The sequence below is a fragment of the Zalophus californianus genome, chromosome 5, assembly GCF_009762305.2.
Source record: "Zalophus californianus isolate mZalCal1 chromosome 5, mZalCal1.pri.v2, whole genome shotgun sequence".
Taxonomy (NCBI): domain Eukaryota; kingdom Metazoa; phylum Chordata; class Mammalia; order Carnivora; family Otariidae; genus Zalophus; species Zalophus californianus.
The window spans coordinates 21477467-21498331 of record NC_045599.1 but is presented as its reverse complement, the minus strand read 5'-3'; the positions used below and the strand labels follow the sequence as shown (position 1 = coordinate 21498331).

The 20865-nt window shown below is 40.7% G+C and overlaps 1 protein-coding gene across 5 annotated transcripts in view; it reads right to left on the bottom strand.

Annotated features, from left to right (window-relative positions):
- The window catches only part of MEGF10 (multiple EGF like domains 10), a 164640-nt gene that overhangs the window by 93291 nt on the left and 50484 nt on the right, over positions 1-20865 (bottom strand). For all 5 annotated transcript variants that reach the window (XM_027607064.2, XM_027607061.2, XM_027607065.2 and 2 more), the window contains one exon: positions 20437-20537. In XM_027607064.2, the coding sequence (XP_027462865.2) occupies positions 20437-20537 (101 nt within the window). The remainder of the gene's footprint in view (positions 1-20436; positions 20538-20865) is intronic.

Sequence of the window (20865 nt, the reverse complement as noted above, 5' to 3'; positions counted from 1 at the left end):
AATGTTTGTATGTGATGCATATGTTCACTATCAGAACTGAGATGGATGGTTTCACGGTTGTAGACATGAAATGCATGCCGAAATCTATCATACATACGCTTCAGCTTGTAGTTATTTTCTGTCAATTTTACCTCAGTAAAGCTGTTAAAAACAACAACAAAACTAGAGAGTGAGGAGAGCTACCGAAGAAGGACAAAAAGAACTCTCTAGAAGAGAACAGATTTTTAAAAGTCTGAAGGAACACTAAAATAGTGTACATGTTTGGCAATTTCCATAAGAATCTATGGTCTGCAAATACTTATGAAGGTACTGGCTTAGAAGCTCCCAAGAAATAAATATTTGGGGAACTGCTTATACTAAAAACTCATAATGTAATATTCTACTAAACTGTTCCTCTACAATGTGAATAACTTCTACAGGAAAAAAAAAAAGTTTGTGTTGAAATTCACTATTGTAATGGATCCCACACAAGGGACTGAAACACCATCTGTGGAGCACATAATCCTATTCATTTGTTTGAAAATGGAAAGAGTTTTTAGCTTAATTCCACACATATACAGGCCTTATCTATTTTGGCCATGGACTCTCCCATTGTCTCTTTAGGTTAAATCAGATTTAAGTCGCATAAGTAACATGATCCTAATGGATCATACTTTCAAAAAGTTAATAAGCACTGGAATAAACTCTAATTTTCCAAAGCACGAATTTATCACAACCCAGCCTATAACCAGTCTGATGAGACAACTCCAAACTGGTTCAGTTTGAGAAGGATTTCAAAATCATCAGTATACAGTTTAGAGAAGAAACCAGAAGGAAAGCCCCTTCGTTTGTGATCAATCATTTCCCTCCTGGTCCTGTCATGTTGATGTCTGCGAGGAGAGCAAGATGATTCTACAGGAAGTGCCATACCAGGCTCTTCTGTTTTTAGAAAGGCATTCCTCTTGCTTCAACCGCTCTCTGTGGAGCCATGGAATTCTTGCACAAATACTCTTTCCCACAGCATGTTTTCCACCACATGGCATTTCCCCCAGTCTGCCCTATTTCATCTCAATGACACTTGGTTCCAGACACTTTGCTTCCAGCTAGCTCATACATCCGAATCACACATTCCCAGTAAAGGCCAGCTCGAGGCAGTTAAGAGGGCAGTGGGTGTCTGAGTTATGGTTACCCTTTCTCCCATTCAGTGTCTTCACCCCTCCTCCCTCCTTGGTGGCAGTCCCTGGATACTTCCTTTCGGACTCTGGTGCCCTCATGTTCCTTCTACAGCCCTGTCTCCACTAGCTTGACAATAAATGGAGTCCTCATAGCCAAGGGCCCATGATTAATAATAACAGCCAAGGTTATCTCCTTGTCAGGGACGTACTTGCATTTTAGGATCGAAGACTTAAGCCAAATATATAAATTAAGTGGTAGAACTTCAAAGAGGGGAAAATCAAGGGTCCAAGAGAAAACCAGCAACCGGACCTTTGCTACTAGAATGCGCCACAAAAACCAGGGAACACGAACTCAATGCCTCCAGAAGCCACATGAGATCAATGAGGAGAGTAGGCAGGTCAAGGAAGGCCTGAGAAAACGCAGAGAGCATTTGCTCATGTAAAAGGGACAGCTCCAGGAGGTCAAAAGGAACAAACTTCCCATTATAAAATAAGTAAGTGACAGCATGGTCATACTAATAATACTGTATTGCATGTTTGAAGGTTGCTAAGAGTAGATCTTAGAAGTTCTCATCACTAGGAAAAAAATATTTTGCAACTATGTGTGGTGATGGATGTTAACTAGACTTACTGTGGGGATCATTTCACAACATATACATATATTGAATTGTGGTGTTGTATGCCTGAAACTAATATAATGTTATATGTCAATTATATCTCAATTACAAATAAATAAATAGAAGGGACAGCTCCCCTTCAATGCCTCTAGTCTCCTGCCACATAATAATATCAAGCCAATGTTACCAATTGCCTGGTTTTTCCATGGAAGAGGAAAGTCCTAAGTTTTACGTTAAATTAAAAAAAGAAAAGTAAAACACTCCGTGGACCAAATCAAACATGATTATACATCAAGTCATCTAGCCTGTTAGTCTGCCACCTCTGGCATAGACTACTGACTTGCTTTATGAAAAGATCAGTGCTGGTCCTAAAAGTGTTCAGAATAAACAACTTTTAAGTTCTCTAAGAGATGGCATTTTTAACTTAACTGTCCTTTTTTCTTAGTTTTTGTTTTTGCCCTTGAGTCAAATCTATCATTTACATAGCTATTTTGAATTTAATATCAAGATCAGCTTCATAGGCATACTCACTGATGACTTTATGTTTGGTGAACAACTGTTTGCCATGAAATATCTCTGTTAATAATCTTCAGAGCCTGGAGGAGAGGCGCCACCAATGCTGGCCCAGGTGGTAAAGCCAGTAAATAGGTACAGCTTCTATGCCATGGTGAAGGGTAGAAGGTCTGCCATATCCTCTCATGACTCAACTAAGTATTTCCCTTTCTTGAGTTGTTAAAACAGATATTATGATTGTACTCCCCCTCAACAACCATTCGGCATCTCCCCATGGACATAAAAAGTGTCTTTATGGGAGCTGTGGGATTCGGCGCCATGCTCCAAATGGCCCAGGAGTCTTGCCTACCCACGCATCAGGGAATAGACACACAGACCTCAGCCCCAGCTACGGACCCTGCAGTGGCCCATGAACTGCCTCCAGTCCATCTTGGCCATGGTCCAGGAGCCCCTGAAGAACTGTTTTAAACAATCACCCGTGGACGAGAGAGCCTTTGTGCGAGACCAGGTTTCCAGTGGAGAAGCTCCAGCACATCACTGGAGCAAAAAAAATGTAAGTGTAGACACACTGGGGAGGCTAGGAGGAACAGTTGTATTTTACGCATCCTCCCTCCCCCAGGGCAGCACAGCTCAGTGCCAAAAGAGCCCTTCTCTGCCTGTGATTTCTCATGCCAGGGAAAGAGAGAGTGTGGGAGTGAGCGCGCATTTCCCCCAAATGTGTAGAACTTTGTCAGAGAGGCTCATTTCTCTCTTGTCACATCCAGATTATAGAGTTGGGAGCTACATGACTGGGAAAAGGGAAGAGGCTGGGAGAGTAGCAGATAGGAATCTTGGAGGGCATTAAAGGAATGTGGATCCTATCTGCGGTTCAGAGTGCACCAAGAAGTCCACCCATGAGCCACTGGGAATGTCCAGCCTGTGGATTCTCCTAACTGGCCCATGAACACTCCCAGTATTTCATGTTCCTTAAACCACCCCCCACACAAACTCTGTGTCCAGCTCTCTGTGCATGCTCCCAACGGTGGTAAGAATGAGCTTTGGCAGCTGCTTAGTAAACATGTCCAGGAAGTTAGCCCAGATCCGTGGGCCAAGGAGAGACTGCAAGCTCAAGCTTTAGCTCTGCCCTTGGGAAAGCAAAGGGGAGGCTGTCAGCACAGCACCGGGCCTGGTGTGTTCCAGAATAGAAGGCATGCAAGTTTAAGAATTCTGCCACAAGAGGGAGCAAGAAGCGAGAAACAAATCAACAGAGGATCTGAGAAAGCCTCAGAATCCCTAGCAGAGCTGACAGAAGGTGTTTGGCTTCTAAAGTCAGTGAGTAAAGACTGGAGAAGGTGTCTGTTATTACAAATGGGAAGATCTAACAGCAACAAAAGACTCCAAGGAACATTAAATATCAAGGGAACATGACGCCACCAAGGGAATACAGGAATCTTCCAGTAACCAACCTCAAAGACACGAAGAGCTGTGACTTACCCAATAAAGAATTCAAAATATCTGTAAAGGAAGCTCAATGAGCTACACAAAAAAAGAAGAACAATTCACTAAGATTAGGAAAACGATATACGAACAAAATGAGTTTTACAAAAAATAATTGAAAAGAACCAAATAGAAATTCTGACTCTAAAGAATACAATGAATGAAATGAAAAATGCAAGAGGGCATAAAAAGATGATTAGACCTATAATATGTTTTATATAAGCCTTATGGTAATCACAGAGCAAAAACCGACAGTAGATACACAAAGGAGGACAGAATCAAAGGATACCACTATGAAAAATCATCAATTCACAAAGGAAGGCAGCAACAGAGGGACAAAGGGAAGCGGAGCTACCAAACAGTCAGAAAACAACAAGATGGCATTATTAAGTCCTCACCTACTGAAAGGGACTCTAAATGTAATGGATGAATTCTCCAATCAAAAGGCACAGAGTAGCTGGATTGATTTTATAAAAAAGCAAGATCAAACTATATGCTGCCCAGAACAGACTCACTTCAGCTTTATGCATACACACGGGCTCAAAGAGAAGGGATGAAAAAAGATATTCCAGCCAAATGGAAACCAAAACAAAATAGGGGTACCTACCTATACTTCTCTCTGAGAAAAGAGACTGTAAGCCAAAAAGGGTAGTAAGAGAGAAAGAAGATTACTATATAATGTCAAAGGGGTCAGTTCTTCAAGAGAATATACAATTGTTAAGTATATATGCACCCAAAATAGGAGCAATTAAATATATCAGTCATATGCCAACAGATCTGAAGGAAGAAGTAGACAATAATATCATAATAGTAGAGGACTTTAATATCCTACTTTCACTGGTGGATAGATCATTCACCCTGAAAATCAATAAGGAAATGCTGGACTTGAACTTTACTTTAGAGCAAGCGGACTTCAAACAGACATATAAGACATATTTGGTCCAAAAGCAGCAGAATACATGTTCTTCTCAACTGCATATGGAACATTCTTCAGGATATCATGTGATAGGATTACAAAACAAATCTTAGCAAATTTAAGAAGACTGGGATCATATCAAGTATCTTTTCCAACTACAGTGGGTTGAAACTGGAAATCACTAACAGGAGAAAAGGTAGAAAATTGACAAATATATGGAAGTATCACAATACAGTTCTGAACAACAAATGGGTCAAAGAAATTTTAACGACTGAGCCACCCAGGTGCCCCTGGGTCAAAGAAATTTTAAAAAATTACAGACAAAAGAGGGAACAAAACACACCAACACTTATGGGATATAGCAAAGGGTGTTCTAAAAGGTAAGTTCATAGTAATAAACGCAGACATTAATAGAATATCTCAAAAAACAACCTAACTCTACACATCAAGGAACTAGGGAACTAGAAAAAAACAAAACAAAACAAAACAACAACAAAAAGAAGCAACTAAGCTCAAAGTTAACACAAGGAAGGAAATGACAAAGAGCAGAAATAAAAGAAATAGAGACTGAAACACAGTAAAATAGACCAACAAAGCTAAGAGCTGGTTTTTTGAAAAGATTATCAAAATTGACAAATCTTTAGCTAGACTACCTATGGAAAAAAAGAGAGAGGACTAAACAAATAAAGTTAGAAATGAAAGAGGAGATGTTACAACTGGTAACACTGAAATAAAAAAATATTGTAGGACACTATTATGAACACTTAGAGATCAACCAGTTGGAGAACTGAGAAGAAATGGATAAATTTCTAGAAACATAAAACCTACCAAAAGTGAATCATGAAGAAATAGAAAATCTCAACAAAGCCATAAGGAGTAAGGAGATAGAAAACTTTCCAACAAAGAAAAACCCAGGACCAAAATGTTGCCCTGGTGAATTTACGAGACATTTAAAGAAGAATTCATGCCAATTTTTCTCAAACTCTTCCCCAAAACTGAAGAAAACACTCCCAAACTCATTTTACAAAGCCAGCATTATCCTGATATCAAAACCAGTAAGGACACTCCAAGAAAAGTAAATTATCTATCAATATCCTTGATGAATATAGAAACAAAAATTCTCAGCAAAATATTAGCAAAGCAAATTCAGGAGCACACTACAAGGATCACATACACTATGCAAGAGGGATTTATCCTTGGGATGCAAAGATGGTTCCACATAAAATGTGATACACCACATTAATCTAATCAAAGATAAGTTGAATGATCATCTCAATAGGTGCAGAAAGAGCATTTGCCAAAATAAAGTCATCCTTTCATGATGTGAACTCTCAAACAATTGGGCATGTAAGGAATGTAGGTCAACTTAAGAAAGCCCACGGCTAAGCATCATGCTCAATGGTAAAAAGTGAAAGCTTTTCCTCTAAGATCTGGAACGAGACAAGGGCACCCACTCTTACCACTTCTATTCAACTTAGTCCTGGAAGTCCCATCCAGAGCAATCAGGTAAGGAAAAGAAAAAAAGGCATCAGTATTAGAAAGGAAGAAGTAAAATTTTCTCTGTACATAATATAACCTTACATAGAGAAAATCCTGAAGACTCCACCAAAAACAGTTAGAGCTAATCAACAAATTTGGTAAAGCTACAGGATACAAAAATCAACATACAAAAATCAGTTTCAATTCTATACAGTAATGACAAAATATATGAAAAAGAAATGAAACAGCTTTGTTCACAATAGCATCAAAAACAATAAAGTACTTAAGAATAAATTTAACCAAGGAGGTGAAACTTTTGTACGCTGAAAACTACAAAACTTTGATGAAAATAATTTAAAAAGACACAAATAAATGGAAAGATGTCGTGTTCATGGATTGGAAGGATTAATATTGTTAAAATGTCCATAGTTCCCAAAGCCTATTCAAAGCCATCCCTATAGATTTCCAATAGCTTTGGGATTTTAATAGCATTTTTCACAGAAATAGAAACAACAATCCCAAAGTTCTTATAAAAACACAAACCACCCCTGAATAGCCAATGTAGTCTTAAGAAATAAACACAAATCTGGAGGCATCATTCTTGCTGATTTCAACCTATATATTCCATAGCTACCATAATGAAAACAGTATGGCACTGACACATAGACCATTGCAACAGGTTCGAGAGCTATAAATAAACCCCGGGCATAAATGATCAACTAATATTTGATGAGAGAGCCAAGAATACTCAATGGGGAGAGGAGAGTCTCTTAAATAAATGGTGTTAAGAAAGGTAGATAATCACATGCAGAAGAATGAAATTACCCCTCTCTTACACTACTTACAAAAATTAACTCAAAATGGATTAAAGACTTAAATATAAAACCTGAAACCATAAAACTCCTAGAAGAAAGCATAGGGAAAGAGTGCCGTGATTTTTTTGATAGGATGCCAAAAGCACAAACAATGAAAGCAAAAATAAGTAAGTGGGATTATACTGAAGTAAAATGCTTCTGCACAGCAAAAGAAACAACCAACAAAATGAAAGGTCAACCTACAGTGTGAAAGAAAATATTTGCAAATCTTATGTCTGATAAGGGGTTAATATCCAAAATATTTAAGAACTCAAACAACTCAATAGCAAAAACCAAACAATCCAAAGGGTACAAACTCGCAGTAATAAGTTCTGGGGCTCTCATGTACAGCATGTCAACTAGAGTTAATAATACTATATTATACACAGAAACTTGCTAAGAAAAGTAGGTCTTCAATGTTCTCACCATGTGCTCAAGTTGTGATCTCAGGGTCGTGAGACCAAGCCCCACATCAGCTCCGTGCTTAGCGCCGCGTCTGCTGGGGACTTTTTCTCTCTTCCCCCTGCACTCTCTCACTCTCTCGCAAATTAATAAATATTTAAAAAAATGTTCTCACCACAAACAAGAAATGGTAATTCTGTAAGATGATGGAGGTGTTAACTAACCCTATTATAATCATTTTGCAGTACATGTAAATGTGTCAAATTAAAATGTTGTACACCTTAAACTTGCATGTCATATGTCAATTATGGGGAGCTGGGAAGAAAACCCAAGAAATTAAAGATCCAAAGAGTCCCTGATAAGTTAAATATTTATAATTACCAGTCTTAAGTTTCTATAAAAGAACACCAAATCCCTTACAGCATTGTTTCCCAATAAGTAGATTCTGAGAACTATCAGTTCTATCATGCTCTTGGGGAAGAAAAGTGGGAGCAGAATTTCAGGGCCAAATAAATTTGAGACACACCCTTACTCCAAGCATTTCCAGAGCCTTTACAAGACAGCCATAAATCTTCGAGAAAGGGGACCAAGCACAAGGCATTTCCCAATCTCACTGGATAATGCAACAGTGAATTCCCTAGGATGGGTATTCAGTAGCTCCCACGAAGGGCATATAACTATAGATAATGCCCAGGGTCCAAGTTTCTAGAAAACTACTCTCCTCCTTGGATCAACAGATAGATTTCATTTGGGGTGGCAGAGTTCTTTTTTGTCCCCCAGTTACACGCTAAGTACAATAGATCAACCCAGTTGTTTTTGAGCTTAAACATCAGTTTGGGGGCTGTGTTTTTAGACTTGCCGCCACAACCACTGCCCCTCCAATGTGCCCAGGTGGCCAGGGAGGTCCACTTCAAATCATGGTGTCCTCTGTGGTCTGCCTAAGAAGGCTGCTTCTCTACAGAGTGGTTCTCTTGGAGCTCTAGCTGATTTCTTTCAACCCTTTTAGAATTATTCATCAAGACAAAAACCACCTCTGGAACTTGGGATATTGCTGCAGCTTATGGGAAGAATAGTGTCCGTGCAACCCTGCTGATATTACTACATGACTCCCCCCTCCTTTTGCAGCTCTGTGTGTGGCCCACAGGGATGTATTAGGATTTACCACTGGATTATCTGTGAAAGTGCTGATGGTCACCATCCTAGACGACAAAAAAATGCAAGTTCTGTCATCACCTGGCCAGGTCAATGTTTTGTGGTTGGTCATTAAAATCAAAATGTGTTTTCCCCATTATTTTAAAATGACTTCACTGTAAAAAGATCTGAGCCATAGTACAATAAAAATTGCTTCTCAGTTCTGAGATTTTTCTATTAACTATTATCTATCCCTGTAAGGAGACTGCATAAATTGTTAGACCTGTGAGAATTCCACCTGTCCTGCAAAGGCTAAAATTGCAGGAACTCATTTTCAGGAGATAAGGCAAGGATTTTTCATTGCTTCCCTTTGGCCCTGCCTCCATGGGACTCTAAAGTCAGGCTTTCTTAAGCAAAAAAAAAAAACAGGCAGTAGACATGATTTCCATCTGTTTGGACTAAGGCTATCCTGAATTCATGGTTTATTATTACTATTACTGTTATTATTAAATCCATGGTACCTATTTATGAAATCCTAACTGGTGAGCAAACACTGACCATCAGTAAATCAACAAAGATTTCTGGGCATTGTTTATCAGGTTTGCTATCTTACTACTAGCTGAGACCAAAGAGCAAAACTGGAAAACTGAAGTTTAGGTCCCAATAGATGTGTGGGAAAATTGGAATTTCTGCTGGTGAAGTATGGGGACAAAGGGCCTTTCCCAGTATTTAGTGATAGGTTCCTCTGCACCAAGTCGGGCTCCATAGCAACGGAATACAGGGTCCCTATGGAAACATGAAAAAATCCACTGCCAGTGGCAGAAAGGGCATCATGAGTAGGTATACTTAGAAACATACCATCTGACTGCTGTCAGTTCAAGGTCTCTTGGGCTAGCCTAACAGGATTGTCTCGCTTTTATCTGGACTCAAAAGAGTCTACCGGCCACAGTTGTTGGGAAATACTTGACAAGATCACAACTTTATTATTAACTGAGCCTGTGAGAGTCAAGCAAATCCAGAGCAGAAGGCGCAGATTGCCTTCAGCTTCAGGGAGATGCTCCTCTCTCCTTAAGGTCTCATTCTGCCTCCCTAAGTTCCCCCAGAGACATCCAGCTCAGCAATAAACAGCCTTCTGCCAAAGGTGGAAACTTCACAGCCTGAACGAGGCATTTTGCCCTGTGCTCCAGCTCTTCTCATCTTGAAAAATCTGAGCCCAAAACTTTGCCGCAGCAAAAGACCAAAATGACACGAAACCTGACTAAAGAATTTCCTGTGTTCGTCCATAAACTCCAGGTGAAGGAAATGAGTATCTGCAGGGCAGTTCTTCCCAAAAGCCTTGCCCATTAGGACAATTTGCCCGAGCCTGCACTCTCACTCCTCCCAGACCCTCCCACGGCTGACACCAGGCAAAATGTGGCTGTTGACGACGTCTCTTTTTCAATTCCCTAAATTAAATTGCTGACAATATAATCCTGAGTTAGTTTGGCAGATATTCCAGCTCACGAAGAGAGAGCTCGATTTTCCTGGGGACAATAGCAGAAACAAGGGCATATGACTTCACGGTTAAAGGGGGAAGGTGGGTATAACAGGGGTTGACCAGCTGCATGATTCAGGAACCGCAAATGATATCTCCCTGACTCAAGAGGTCCAAAATGCTACAGGACGCCTCCTAGAGTCTCCTACAGGGATGGCAAGTACGGCACTCAGGCCACCCCAATGACAATGACAGACATCACTGATAAGTCACTCTGTTCTCTCTCTTAGCACACCCATGGCCTCGGAATCCTTCTGGTTGTTTTTTGTTTTTTGTAAGATCGTATTTATTTATTTGACAGAGAGAGAGAGACACACACAGAGAGAGGGAACATAAGCAGGGGGAGTGGGAGAGGGAGAAGCAGGCTCCCAGCTGAGCAGGGAGCCCGATGCGGGGCTTGATCCCAGGACCCTGGGATCGTGACCTGAGCCGAAGGCAGACACCTAACGACTGAGCCACCCAGGCGGCCCTCCTCCTGGTTTTTTAAAGATTTATTTATTTATTTATTTTAGAGAGAGAGGTGGGGGGGAGGGGCAGAGGGAGAGAGAATCTCAAGCCGACTCCTTGCTGAGCTCAGAGCCCACGTGGGGTTTGATCTCACAACTCTGAGATCATGCCCTGAGCTGAAACCAAGAGTTGGATGCTTCACTGACTTGAGCCACCCAAGCACCCCCCTCAGAATCCTTCTAAACACAAGGTGCCAGGTCACTGCTTCTAAAGGATGGTGCTCTCTCTCCCCAAAGGGAAGCTTTTTGTTAATTCCAGTTTAGCATCACATAATATTCTAGTACAAAATAAATAGATAGATAGATAGATAGATAGATAAATAGTGTCCCCTTAAAGTGCCATCTATGTGGTCTATCTGCCTCTTGGAAGAAAAATAGTCCTGTGTAAGTGAGCTACAGATGTCTTTAAGCCCTTAACCCAATATCTGGGTTTAAAAACCATCGCTTACCGAAGCATGACATTCAAACAAGAATAAAGTGCCTGTGCAATAATTATTTTTTATATAAACAGCAACCCCAGTTCTAGCTCCTTATTTCCCTATGACCAGTTCTGTTTTTCAAAAAATTGGCCAAGTTAAAAATCAGCTGTGAATATTCATTCACTGCTACGGTAATCAATTGTCACACTCGTCTCTGCTAAGAACAGGAAATCATATATTGTTCAGTGTGTGGGAGCTAAGACTTCTTGTTTACAGTTCCAGAATTCTCTTAATGAATGCCAAAGACAGGCAGGGCACATCCATGGGAACTGATCTTCCGTCATTGCGGCTGCCCTACAAGGCAATAGAGTGGGTGACCCAGACCCCAAACCTCTTCCTATACCTTCCTCGCAAGCCACACTGCCTGCAATGCCCCCCCTTACAGCTTTAATTTGAAGTAAGCACTTGACCTTCCCCATCTAACAAAAACAGGGAGGCAGAGTTAAGTCCACCACAAAGGAAACATTTCTCAGAATGGTCCCTTCCTGTGCAGCAGCATCCAGCCGGAGACTGAGCATCTGGGGCAAAATGATGGGAGCCAGCCTGGAGAAGGAGCCCCCGGCTGCGTCTTTTGTCCATTCTGATGCTGCCCCAAGCAGCCCGGCTTACGTCTGTAGTCCCTGTCCATCAGCCAAGGTGAGACCTAGGACATGGGAGTGAGAACATATGGCCAGCCTTGTCCCAGGATTAACCAGTCCTTCCCACAGAGGGAGAGGCGCCAACTTCCCACTCCACAGCTGCTTTTCCTGTGAGCTTTTCCTAGTCCTGTGAATGCAAATCTATAGGAGATTCCTACTTGCTAAGAAGTCGGTTTCAAGTATGTGTTTGGAAATCAGCTGTGTGTACTCTGAACACATCTTTCTGAAGTTCTGATCTTGTAGATAATGGTGAGGCCACTCAGAGCTGCCTCAAACACTCATATACTCCACAACTGCAGCGCCATAATGATCATGGTCTCAGCTCCTTTCCATGGACCAGGGCACCTTTGTGTTTCAGCTTGAACGGCTTCAAACTGTGCTCCCTACCAGGGGACCAGAGACTATTCCTCTCTCCTCAGTGCTCATGGAGGAAGCTGTGGGAGAAGGTAAGAGGCTGCCCTGGCTCCACACCATCCCCAGAGCTGCAAACATTTGAGGTCTTGGGAGAGGGGGACCTGGGAAACTCTGCAGTGAGGAGGGAACGGACCCCAGCAACACAGTTGAAGGTCAGAGGCTCTGAAGGGCCTGGGCCTTCGGCCTTTGACCTTCGCATTTGTTATTCAAGTCCCGGTGCCAGACTGTCTCCCTTTTCTTCTCCACTGTCGCCTCTTCCTCCTAGTCAGCATTTCCGTGACTCTCTGAAGAACAAAGCAGTCTCACTGTACCCCCCAGACTATCCTCATCCTTGGAACCAAGGCTAATAAATGTATGTTTTTGGAGAGAATATCTTCACTAGTAATTAAGGGAACGCATAGTAAGGCAGGTACCCTTTTCCCGCATAGGTTGAAAGCAATAGTAATACTTAGTGTTGGTGAAGATATGGAGAAGTGGGAACCCTCATATACTTTTAGTGGACAAGCAAGTTGTTACAACCTGTTTGGACAGCAATTTGGCAATTTGTATCAAAAAAATCTTAAAATGTGGCTCAGAGGGCTCCTGTCTCCTCATATCCATTATTTCCTTCCCATAAAAAATATATTTTTACTGGGCCCTTGACCATTCAGAATTCAGATGCTCTTGCAGGTTAGGGAGTCCTGTGACTAAGTTCGGGCCAAGTGGAAATGGAATGTGATCACTTCCATTTAAAAGAACTTTCTTTAGGGGCGCCTGGGTGCCTCAGTCGGTAAACGTCTGCCTTCAGCTCAGGTCATGGTCCCAGGGTCCTGGGATCGAGCCCTGCATCGGGCTCCCTGCTCAGCAGGAAGCCTGCTTCTCCTTCACCCTCTCCCCCTGCTTGTGTTCCCTCTCTTGCTGTCTCTCTTTCTGTCAAATAAATAAATAAAAATCTTTAAAAAAAATTAAAATTAAAAAAAATAAAAGAACTTTCTTTAAAAGACAGCCGGGGGCAGTGGGTGGCTCAGTCCATTAAGCATCTGCCTTCAGCTCAGGTCATGATTCCAGGGTCCTTGGATTGAGCTCCGCGTTCGGTTTCCTGCTCAGCAGGGGCATCTGCTTCTCCCTCTCCCTCTGCCCCTCCCCCCACTCATTCTCTCTCTCAAGTAAATAAAATCTTAAATAAATAAAAAAAAAGACACCTGGCATTGCCATTTGCCTCTTTCTCCCACCTCTTCCAACCATTTCTTGGGACCAGGATTGATATGTGGAGATCCATAATGGTATATGAAGATGAAGGCTGCACCTTAGAGGCGGTGGAGCGAAAGGTAGAAATTGTCTGGGTCCCCTACTGGGTTACCCAACTCTTGGCTCCAATGTGAGAAAGAAACAAACTTTTATCTCATAGCTGAAACTGATCCTTCATGATACAGCAGGCATGCCCTTCGTCCCAGAATCCCATCTAATTTATCTTATGAATCACTCATATGCACAAAGTGAGATACAAAATGATGCTCATGCATCCACTAAACTATTCAAGTGTCTAATAATTGGATGAGTGAATTGGCAGGTAGGTCGTTAGGAAGGAAGGGAGGAAGGATCAGTGAGGGAGGCAAAACGATGAGGGAGAAATGGATGTTAATATATAATCTTGGAACACAGTACATTTAGGCCAATTTGTGTTACGCATCTTTTCATGGAATATATATATTTATGGGGTGGGGTGTTTGAGAAGATGGAAGATGCGAAGTATCTGGAGACTGCTGATCCTATAGAGAAAATTAATACATTGGAGGAAGAGCCACACACCTGTCACTCTTGCAAGCTTCAGACAATACACGGGACCAGCATCAAGGCAAGGTGGAAGAGCATCAACAAGATGACCGTAGAGGTTATGATTTCACATTTGAACACAGCCGTGAGATTTGCAAGAGGCAATCAGATATCATTTTAATATTTACAAGAGATGTGCGTCATAAAATATAAGAATTACATGAAAAGAAATCATAATTGTAGCAATTACCACAGTAAAGTTAGGCAAAAAAAATACATTTATATATTTTAATGACTAAAAGTTATGTCAGATTGAATCAAACAGGGACACTAACCGGGTTGATGGTTCTAACCTAACCTGAAAAATAGGACTAAGACAGGATAGGTCTCAAATTTCAGGAATATGGAATACAACATCCACAGTAGACAATGGGCTCAGTATCTTCCATCAAGGTAGTAATCAAGGACCATGTTGCCTGCTATTTTAAAAACATCAGAAAACAATACAAAGGAATATTATGTAGGCTTAAGAAAAGAATTTCTAGCAAAGGGTATAACGTGGATGAAGCTCGAGGACATGATACTAAGCGAAATAAGTCTGTCATAAAAGGACAAAGACTATATGATTTCACTCACATAAAGTCTCTAAAGTAGCAAAACCCCAGAAACAGAAAGAAGAAGTTAAAAGGTGATGGCCAAGGGCTGGGGTAAGGGAAGAAGGGGAATTAAGATTTAATAAGTATAGAGTTCCAGTTTTAAAAGATGAAAAAGTTCTAGGGATCGGTTGCACAACAAAGTGAATACACTTAATACCACTGAATAATACACTTAAAAATTAGGAAGATGGGAAATTTCATGCCATGTATTTCTTTACTACAATCAAAAGAAACAAATTAATTAATTAAAAACTTCAGCAAACTGAAAAGATACACCAAATTTTTTTTTACAGTAAAGCAAAAACATGAGATGACATAATTATTTTCTTACAGGGTAACTATCTTTCAGCCTTGTGAAAATTTTGAATTTAATATGGAAATGTGCGAGACAATCAAACTCTATAATGTTTATTCCATTTTAAAAGCATAAATTCCATTTTAAAAACTTGATGGTGTTTAAATTTGTAAAACATGAGTTAGAAACCCTTCAAGGTGTTTAGTAGAGTTTGTTAGACCGATGAATGAAACATCTATAAGCTGAATTTGGCATAAGAAACACCAGGTTTTTATATTCCTAACTTCAATATATCAGATATCCCACACTATGGATTAGAAAAATTAATATTGTTAAAAAGCCCATACCACCCAATGCCACCTACGGATTCAACACAATCCCTATCAAAATTCCAATGACATTTTTCACGGAAACAGAACAATCCTGAAATTTGTGTGAAACCACAAAAAACCCCAAACAGCCAAAGCAAGCTTGAGAAATAAGAACAAAGCTGGAGTCAGTATGATTCCTGATTTCAAACTAGAGTAATCAAATCAGTAGGGCACTGGCATAAAAACAGACACAGAGATCAATGGAACAGAATAGAGAGCCCAGAAATAAACCCAGGCATACACGGTCAATTAATTTATGACAAAGGAGCCACAAATGTACAATGAGGAAAAGACATTGTCTTCAATAAACAGTGTTGGGAACACTGGACAGTCACATGCAAAAGAATGAAACTAGACAACTGTCTTTTACCACACACAAAAACGAACTCAAAATGGATTAAAGATTTGACCACAAGACCTGAAAGCATAAAACTCCCAGAGGAAAACATAGGCAGTAAGCTTCTTAACATCAATCTTAGCGATAAGTTTACGGCTATGACACCAAAAACAAAGGCAACAAAAATTAAAATAAACAAGTGGGACTCCATCAAACTAAAAAGCCTCTGCACTATAAAGGAAATCATCAAGAAAATGAAAAGCAACCTACCAATATAAAAGAAAACATTTGCAAATCATTGCAAATCACATATCTGATAAGGGGTTAATATCCCAAGTATATAAAAAACTCATACAACTCAATAGCAAAAAAAAAAAAAAAAAAATCTAATTAAAAAGTGGGCAGAGGATCTGAATAGACATTTTTCCAAAGAAGACATACAGATGGCCAATAGGTATACGAAAAAGCGCTCATCATCACTAATCAGTGGGGAAACACATATCAAAACCACAAAAAGATATCATCTCCACCTGTTAAAACAGCTATTATGCAAAAGACAAGAAATAACAAGTGTTGGCAAGGATGTGGAGAAAAGGGAAGCCAGTGTACTGTTGGTGGGAATGCAAGCTGGTACAGGCACTGGGAAAAACAGCATGGAGGTTCCTCACAAAATTAAAAATAGAACTACCATATGATTCAGCAATTCCACTTCTGGGTATTTATCTGAAGGCAACAAAAACATTACCTCGTAAAGGTATCTACATCCCTATGTATATAGCAGCACATTTTATAAAAGCCAGGAGACAGAAACAACCTAGTGTCCACCGATGGATAAGTGGATAAAAGAAATGTGGTATATGTACACAATGGAATATTACTGAGCCATAAAAAGAATGAAATCTTAACAAAAAGAATGGATAAAGAAGATGTGCGCGTGCATGTGTGTGTACACGTGCACACACACACACACACACATACACACACACACACAATGGAATATCATACAGCCAAAGGAAAGGATGAGATTTTGCCATTTATGACAACATGGATGGCCCTCCAGAGTACTACGCTCAGCGAAATAAGTCAGAGAAAGACAAATGCCATGTGATTTCACTCACGTGTGGTATCTAAAAAACAAAATGAGTGAATAAACAACAAAAAAGCAGAATTAGACCTATAAATACCGAGAACAAACTGATGGTTGCCAAAGGGAAGTGGGGGGGAAAGACGGGCAAAGCGGCAAAGGGGAGAGAGACACACAGGCTGCCAGTTATGGAATGAATCAGCCACAGGAACAAAAGGCGCAGCATAGGAAATGTAGCCAATGATACCAGAATAGCATTCTATGGTGACAGATGGTGGCTATGCTTGTGGTGAGCAGAGCATTACATATAGAGAAGTTGAATCACTATGTGAATCACCCCTGAAAGTAACATAACACTGTGTGTCAACTATACTCAAATGAAAAAAAAATGTTAATAACTAAAAAAAAAAATCATGTATACACATACAAATGTACAAACACACACACACTAAATCCATTTCATTCCTCCGGGCGTTTCTTCATTAATATTTTAATTTCTCCAAATCAAAAGTAATTAGACACAAGATTAGGCAAGAATAGTAACCCTGAAAGATGAATAAATGTAAAAGTTTAATTATTTTTAGGAACAGGTGAAAACCTCATCAAGAAATCATAGACATCTTCAGGTGTAATAATATTTTCCTTATGGAAAATTTTCCAACCATTCTTTTTTTCCCTACCCAGATTCCAATGCCATACCCTGTATTTTCTGTTTTGGTTCTTCCTGTCTGATGACATAATCTGTCTTCTGGACATAGAGCCTGGCCACTCAGCTTGTGCTCTACGGACCAGCAGCTTCTGCACAGTCTGAGTCTAGGAGAAATGCATCATCATTGGCACGATGAAGCAGGGGTAGGTGGAGATGGGAGGATGGAGCTTGCTCTCCAGAAGGAGCTACTCCAGCTACCTGAAGGGAACTTTTTTTCAAATACAGGTATGTATGTGCATGAAATCGCCCTTTTTTGCCTTCTAGGAAAACTCACTACCAAAAATTAAACTAAAATTATAACCGATTCCTGTGTTTCCATTCCTTCTGGTAACTGGAAACAGTTAACAATGGTGACTATGCTAGGTGCCTGGCAGCAAAACCTAATTGAAAAAAGAGATTCTGAAAGCAGAACCAAGAATCACGTGTTCTCTCTTCCTTCCCTATCCACAGGGGTGCCTCACTGGTGCCGGCTGGGGAGGGCAGAGAAGATTGACTTGGAGGCATCTCCAAGAACAAGGAAGTAAGGGAAGCTTGATTGTTCTCTGGGGTTAAGCTATGAAATCAACACATCAGAGTGGAGAGATGCAAAATACCCTTAAAGAGACCAAATAGCTCCCAGGCCTCTGAGACTAGACAGAGAGCTGATTAAATCTATTAACATATCTAAAGGAAAAATGTTTCAGTCTCTAAGGGCAGTTGGTCAGATGGAAGGCTTAGAAAAAGGAGAATTTTAGAGGCAAATGCTAGAGATACCCATCCAAGAAGTCAGGGGGACAACTTGCAACCTGTCTAGTGTAAAATCAAGGCAAAGTTATTTTTCCCATTATAATATTCAGGTATGATGGGGTCGTGGGATTGCCCAGCATCCTGAGATGGGCCACAGTACTGAATGAAATGACAGAGGTGCTGGGTTCTGGAAGGCTGGGACCATGAAGAACTAAACACCGACTGACCCTGCTTGGATCCACAGTCCTCACACCAGCTTGCCGGTAAAATCTAGCTTCCCATGTGCAAGGCCTTCAAGGAGAGAAGGTATGACCAGAAGATAGCCCTCCAGGCTCTGTGTCACCTCAGGAAATAGCATCGTGACTTTATATATAATTTCTGTCACTTGGGTAATAGAAATGAACCTTGGGAGATAACACCACTCCCTTACCGTACTGACCATTGTTCCTGTAAGTGTGAGCCCTCCCTAGCATGGTCACCAAGATAATGTTACCCTGAAGCTTCTGGGAAGTGGCTGGCCCAGACAGCCGGGGTCCACCCCCATCCCTCTGCCCCTGTGTGCACTCAGGGCTTTCCTTGGAAAATTCCCATCAGCCTGGGCCACAGAGATCAGTTGGTGATTATCCTCTAAGATGTTTGATTATAAACATGTAATTTTTCTTATTTGGCATCCTTATTAATCAAAGGCATTCAAATTAAGAAAAAAATTAGTAAAGGGAAAATTGGCACAGGGTATAAGCAAAAAAGCATTCCCACATACTGCAGGTGGGAGCATAAAGTGGAAACACATCAAACATCTGAAAAATACGTGTAAACCTCTGACCCAACAATTTTACTTCCAGGAATTTATCCTTACCTACTAATTAAGGGGATGAACAAAGATTTAACCACAATGATGTCTTCTACAGCAGTTCATAATAGGTAAAACATGGAAATCACGTATATATTCAACAGCTGAAATTTCTTAAATATCTATAATGCAACAACACACTTACATTTGTAGTATGTTACAAAAGTACATTTACTAACCAGGAAAGATATTCACACTGTATTTTTCTTTTCTTTTCCTTTCCTTTCCTTTCTTTTCTTTCGTGTCCTTTTCTTTTGTTACATTTTCTAATTTTTTCAACGAACATTTATTACTACATATAGCCCTAGTTCTGAATCAAAGTCGAGGAACTGCCCCCTGTTCCTATAAAGAATAGAACCCAGGGGCTCCTGGGTGGCTCAGCCAGTTAAGGGGCCAACTCTTGATTTCAGCTGGGCTCATTATCTCAGGGTCCTGGGATCAAGCCCAGAGTTGAGCCCTGCATTAGGCTCCACGCTCAGCGGGGAGTCTGCTTGAGGATTCTCTCTCCCTCTGCCCCTCCCCCCCGGTCTCTCTCGCTCTCTCTAAAATAAATAAATCTTAAAAAAAAAAAAAAAAGAATCCAGTCATTGGAAGAGGACACATACAATATCCATTATATCCATTTAAGTCCTTTCTCCACTTGAGATCAAAGGAGACTCAAAGAGGTATAAGGCTTCTCCGAGGTCACCCAGTGCTATTACCCAGCCCTGCAGATCCTTAAGCCAGCGTGTGTCCAGTCATTTCTAATGCCTTCAGTTTAGAGCAGAACCTTGTCTCTCTCGATGCTACTCAACACCAGTGTCTCAGCTCGGAAAGCAATGTTGCCCCTCTTAGCTGTGTGTAGAGCCAAAATAGTTGAATACACCCCCTTTTTAATGATCTCTCTTCTCTACGTCCTCAACACAGTAGTCAGAAACCTCAACTGCAAACTTAATCGCACATGATACTCCAAAATTTTCCAAAGTGAATTGTAAAATATCCAGCTTCCCTTGAGACATTTCAGAATGAATTGGTGAGATGGGGAGGGGAGACAGAAAGTGACAAAGAAGGTGTGCTTTGTGACCCAGGCTTAGAGTGGTTTCTCAGTGTGAAAACTCCTTTGCGTTTTGCAAGCCTCATCCTTCTGTGCACCAGGAAAGAACACACTGGCCTCTCAGAGGCTGCCTCGGGACTCTGGTCAGCTGCGGCGGAAAAGTCCTGCCTCTGTTCTCTTCTGTGACCTGGGTCTAGTGACTCCTTGACCAGTTTCCAAAGAGACATTTATTGCAAAACGGTAATTAACACTGCCACATCCGGCCTTAAATTATCCTTCTATAACATCTGTTTTCTCCTCAAGTGACATTCATGTGGAGATTTTTGATAGGACACAGGGACAGAGCAACACTTCCATCATTCCACAGACCAGGAAAGCAGCAGCCCAGGGTGACAGGGAATGGTCCAAGCTGCCCCACCTCCCTGGGCCTCCATCTCGGCTGCCATTCACACGTGCAAACCAGCGCTGGGAAACACAAGCGGCCCACAAAGGGATGGAGGTCTTACTTACGGACACACATTTCCCTGCTTTCATAAAATCCAGGACAACACTGGGATTTGCGCCTATACATAGTCTTCTCCCCATGCCGATAGGCTGTCCGATAACTGATTCTGCACAGAAGGAAAAGTCACATTGTTACTTCTTTTGACCGGCAATTTGATCAGAAATAAAGAATTTATATTTTGATATTTATTTTATTTTCATACCTTTATTATATTTAATAAAGGTATGAAAAGCAAAGTACTCTAAAATAGGTGAGAAGGAACATGGACTATATGTCTTTTTTTATATATATAATGTATTATTTGTTTCAGTCTTGAACAATATTATGCTAACTCTTATCTTCTTGCTTAAGAATATATATATATATGTATATTTTTTAAAGGGGTAGTTTATTTTTTTTAAGATTTTATTTATTTATTTGACAGAGAGAAACAC